Source organism: Echinops telfairi, unplaced genomic scaffold (genome assembly GCF_000313985.2).
Source record: "Echinops telfairi isolate 266 unplaced genomic scaffold, ASM31398v2 ScPeMD7_7458;HRSCAF=8496, whole genome shotgun sequence".
NCBI classification, from domain to species: Eukaryota; Metazoa; Chordata; class Mammalia; order Afrosoricida; family Tenrecidae; genus Echinops; species Echinops telfairi.
The window spans coordinates 46903821-46907919 of NW_022111358.1; the positions used below are offsets into that span (position 1 = coordinate 46903821).

General features: G+C 61.2%; 1 protein-coding gene across 1 annotated transcript; it reads right to left on the bottom strand.

Annotated features, from left to right (window-relative positions):
• Nucleotides 1-458: 458 nt before the first annotated feature.
• On the bottom strand, nucleotides 459-3626 carry ST6GALNAC1 (ST6 N-acetylgalactosaminide alpha-2,6-sialyltransferase 1). The gene is made up of 8 exons (XM_004709271.1): nucleotides 3129-3626; nucleotides 2408-2576; nucleotides 2124-2295; nucleotides 1673-1811; nucleotides 1374-1477; nucleotides 1184-1273; nucleotides 1012-1111; nucleotides 459-641 (listed from the first exon to the last, which is right to left on the bottom strand). Exons 1-8 carry the CDS (start codon nucleotides 3624-3626, stop codon nucleotides 459-461), a joined length of 1455 nt encoding a protein of 484 aa, XP_004709328.1.
• Between the last annotated feature and the right edge of the window lie 473 nt (nucleotides 3627-4099).

The following is a 4099-nucleotide window of genomic DNA, read 5'->3' on the forward strand; positions in this document are numbered from 1 at the left end:
ATGGGTGGGGGCGGGGGGGAGCACGAGGTGGGGGGACAAGGGACCAAGGAGGAACATTGTACAGGCCCAAGAAATGAGTCCATTATAGAGCCGCATACATAACAATGTTATACCTGGGAGTGCATTGGCACAACATCTCTTTTATTTACCGGTGACCCAGGAGCCAGCCTGGGAAGTCCCCAGGTATGGACCTCCTGAATAAGAGGCAGCCACTAGGCACAGCCTCTTGAATGCAATGAATCCCCAAGGTGCGAGGCCTCCTCAATAAAATATCTCACCTGCAACCCGCTAAGGTGTGTCGGCATGACTGCTGTGTAACAGACTCCCCATGTGAAGTGGCCACTTGCCACCTTGAGAGAGATGTCTCCCCTACCCACTGTCCTCCTGAGGATGCTCAGGCCAGAGAAAATGCTGCAGGAGCCAGGGCTGGAGGGAGGGCGGCAGCCCCGGGGCCAGCCTCACTTCGGAGGCTCTGGGCGCTGGTACAGTCGAATGATCCCTTCGTCATGCAGCTTCTTCCAGAGCGCTTTCTCCAGGTTGAAGTCGTGGTTCAGGTAGAAGACCAGGCGCTTCCATGACTTGTCGTAGTAGTGGTCGGAGAAGCGCTCGTGACCCTGAGTGATGAAGCCATAGGCGCTCACCTGCAGAGGGGCAGGGAGAGACAGGCCTGCAGTTGCCCCCCCCCCCTCCCCGCTGCATGGCCTGGCCGACTCACCCCCTGACCACCAGCCCCTCCACTTCCCTCAGCTCCAGAGGCCAACCTGTGGGTCCTGCCAGAAGCAACACTCTTCTGAAAGGAGTTCTGATCAAAATAGTCCTCCCCCACCCCCCTTCCAGGACCACCCTGTTCTGTAGTCCATTTCTAGGGGTCCCAAGCAGGTGCCCTCAATGCACATGCTCACATGCATTTCCTCTCTCTCTCCTCCCTCTCCGGCTATGCCTCCAGCCAGTTGTGTCTCAGGAAGGGGCCAGCTGGGCCTCCAGGCCCCCTGCTCCCAGACAGAGCCTTACCCGGTCACAGAGCTGCAGGGCGGTAAGCAGAAGAAGGGCTCCAGTGGTGGGCCGGTATATCCGCCAGCGAGTGGTGTTCAGGGTCTTAGATCTCAAAAACCTGCAAATCAGCCATCCCCCCACTGTCAAGTGCCTACAGGGAGGGGGGCCCACCTGCCCACTCAGCTCTCACCTGTTCTTCATGTACCGGAGCAGGTCCGGGTGCAGCAGCAGGTACTGGTCCAGATGCAAGGCTTCCCGGAAGGCCTCCTGGGGCCGGTGCCTGCGGCTCAAACAGGTCATTCAGCCCTCTTCTCCCAGCTCCCAGGCCATGCCTGTAACCCTGGCCCAGCTCAGTGGGGGGTTGGGATAGGGTAGTGTACCTGAACCAGTGAAAGTTATTTCCCTTCACGGTCTGGTTCAGAAGCAGGGCTTCCAGCCACTCGTAGTCCCGGGTGCCCTCCAGGAAGTGCAAGTAACGGACGTCCTGAGGACCAAAGGCAGCCAGTGGCACTGCAGGACTGCTGACCGGCCCCTGGCTCTGCTCCGGCCTCCCGGCCGACACGCCTGGTCTGCCTGCATCAACCACGGACCCCAGATGCCTGGGCCACCCTCCCCTTGTCACCTTTGGGCTCTCTCATCCAGGGCCTGAGGGAGGCCAAGCCCCTTCCTCCGGGCTCACCTTCCCCAGCGGCACGTGCTGGAAGCCCAGGCGGCCCAGCAGGTAGAGGGACTGCACCAGCGAGAAGGCGGTGAAGCCGTAGAAGGACGTCCGAGTGCCCACGTCGTGTTCGTAACCCTTAATGAGAGCTCCGCTCAGCCTGCACAAAAACCCACCTTCACTGCGCTGGCGCCGGTGCCCACGCAGAGGGGGGGACCCAAGAGGACTGGGTAGACCTGCCCCAAGGGAGACAGAGACTGTCACTCTTTATGGAAGTCTCCCAAGGAGCAGCTGCTGGGTTTCGAACTGCTGACCAACAGATGTGACCACTACGCCACCAGGGCTCTGCTCAGTCTGTACCCAGGACGCCAAAGGAGGCAGCCCCCCCCCCCCCTGAGTGGGTGGAGGGGCAGGCACGGGCGAGGCAGGGCTGCTCTGGGCAGGGTGGGCAGCAGAGGGTCTGGGTGCTCACCGGAACACGTAGTCGTGGCTGTCTATCTCAGAGCCTACCCCGGAGTTGTTCAGAATGCCACCGTTGCCCACCACAGCACAGCTGACGCACTGCGCCTCCCCAGCAGGGTGGCTGGCCAGGAGCAGCTGCTGCTGGGGCACCGGGGGGAAGTGGGCCACCACCTTCTGCACCACTGGAATCAGGAGGGGGGTCTCCACTCAGCCTCAGAGCAGCTATCCTGCTGCCCGCGGAGCCCTCCCCTGGTGCCCCCAGCGGCGGTGGGGTGGGGTGGGGGTGCAGCTTACAGGAGTAGTTGAGCTCCATGAAGCCAAAGGGGGGTGAGAAATGCTCCAGGCGAGCCCACTCGCTCGGGGTGAAGCACCCCGAGTCCAGGAAGAGGGTGAGGTTGGCTATGAAGAGATGCTGTAGCCAGGGAGACAGGAAGGCTTTGACCTTCACGGAGTCGGGGCAGGTCTGTGTGCAGGAGGACAGGGTCAGCCAGGCTCTGCAGAGCCCTCCTCGGACCAGAGCCCCTGGGGCCCAGGGTTCCTGGGGGGCTGTGTGTCCTTCAGGGTGCACTATGCGGTGGAAACACAGGCATGTGGCCTCTCCCCTTTCCCATCCCCGCAACCCCCGGGAGGGTGTATGTGGAAGAGGCCCCGGTGTGGGGCCCAGGCTGGGTGCTTTCTGAGGGGCAGGGGAGGGTGGCACTGTGGTACTGGACTTCTAGGGAAGACAAGGTATTCACAAGGCTTGGGGCTGGGTGGCGGGCTAGGGTGGTCCTGTCTGTTACCACCTGCCCCCACCCACTCCCCAGAGGACAGGGATTCGATCCCGTGGACCCCCTGCCCACCCAGCATCCTGGCAGAGCTGAGCATCCTCTGTCTCGGGAGGGCAGTCCAGCAGGCCAGGTATTGCTTCCGCTTCCTACATGGCCAAGTCTGGAGGGACGGGGAAGGGTCGAAGTGGGCCGCCTTCCCCCAAGGGGCTTCAAAGCAGGAAAGGGGGCAGGGCGTGGACACTCACCGTCTGTAAGCCCCCCACTTCCAGGCTATATTTGTCCTCAAAATCCCACCGAGGCTCAGACTTGAAGTTGGCGGCCTTCAGCTCTAGGGGCCTCTGTGAGGTGGGACTCTGAAGCCTGGCTTCTTCCTTGGGGGTGGGGTCCTTCGGCTTTACCCTTGGCTTGGCTGTGGGGGTCTTGCTGCCCACTCTGTGGGTGGGGCTCACTTTCTGGATGGCCGCTGTGCTTTTCCCCTCTCGGCTGCTCCTCGGGGAGGGAACTGACCCCTTAGGGCCTGCTGAAGTGGACAGCACCTTGTTCTGATCGGTTGGGGTAGGTGTCTTTGTTGTGGTCACCCTTTTGGCCCAGCGCGGCGTGGACAAGGGGCTCTTCTTTCCTCCCAGAATCCTCGGTGTGGGCGGCTCTCTGTCCTGCCTCCCGGGCGAGCCCTCTCTGGCCTTCTCTGTTCCGTTCTGTTTGGCAGGCCGGGCAGTGGCCTCGCCCGGCTGGGCCTGCGCCATCTCCTCTCCAGCTGACACATGACGGGCACTTGTCCTCCTCTCTGTGGCCGGTCCCTCCCGGGGGAACCCTGCAAACCCAGAGCTGTTTGGGTCTGCTGAGTCTCGAAACCTAGAAACAGAGACAGTTCCTTATAAAGGCTGGAGCGTGAGCCCGCTAGGTTCTCTGGAGTCCTCGGCTGACTTCCAGTCAGCCCCGTGGATGGCGGGAAAGGGACACCACCACTGGCTACCCGAGAACCAGATGAAAGTGTAAGTGGCCTAATCTTGACACTTGTGACCACAGGGCTTGGAAGACCGGCTTGAATGAAAGATTTCCATAGTCCAGAGAGAGAACCAAATAGGCATTCTCCCCATAGAAAGAGTTCTCTCCACAACCATCCTCCTCGAAGATGCTGGCATAGAGCTGTCTTTTACCGGTGCTTGGCTCCCAGCGTGATCTGCTTTTCCCTTCCTTCTAAATGGCTTCCATTGAT

Coding starts and splice junctions, on each gene's coding strand:
- ST6GALNAC1 (XM_004709271.1), bottom strand. CDS start 3,626: ATGGCGCAGGCCCAGCCGGGCGAGGCCACTGCCCGGCCTGCCAAACAG. Junction 1,478..1,672: donor AGCACGTGCCGCTGGGGAAG/GTGAGCCCGGAG, acceptor TTTGGTCCTCAG/GACGTCCGTTACTTGCACTT. Junction 1,274..1,373: donor AATAACTTTCACTGGTTCAG/GTACACTACCCT, acceptor TTTGAGCCGCAG/GCACCGGCCCCAGGAGGCCT.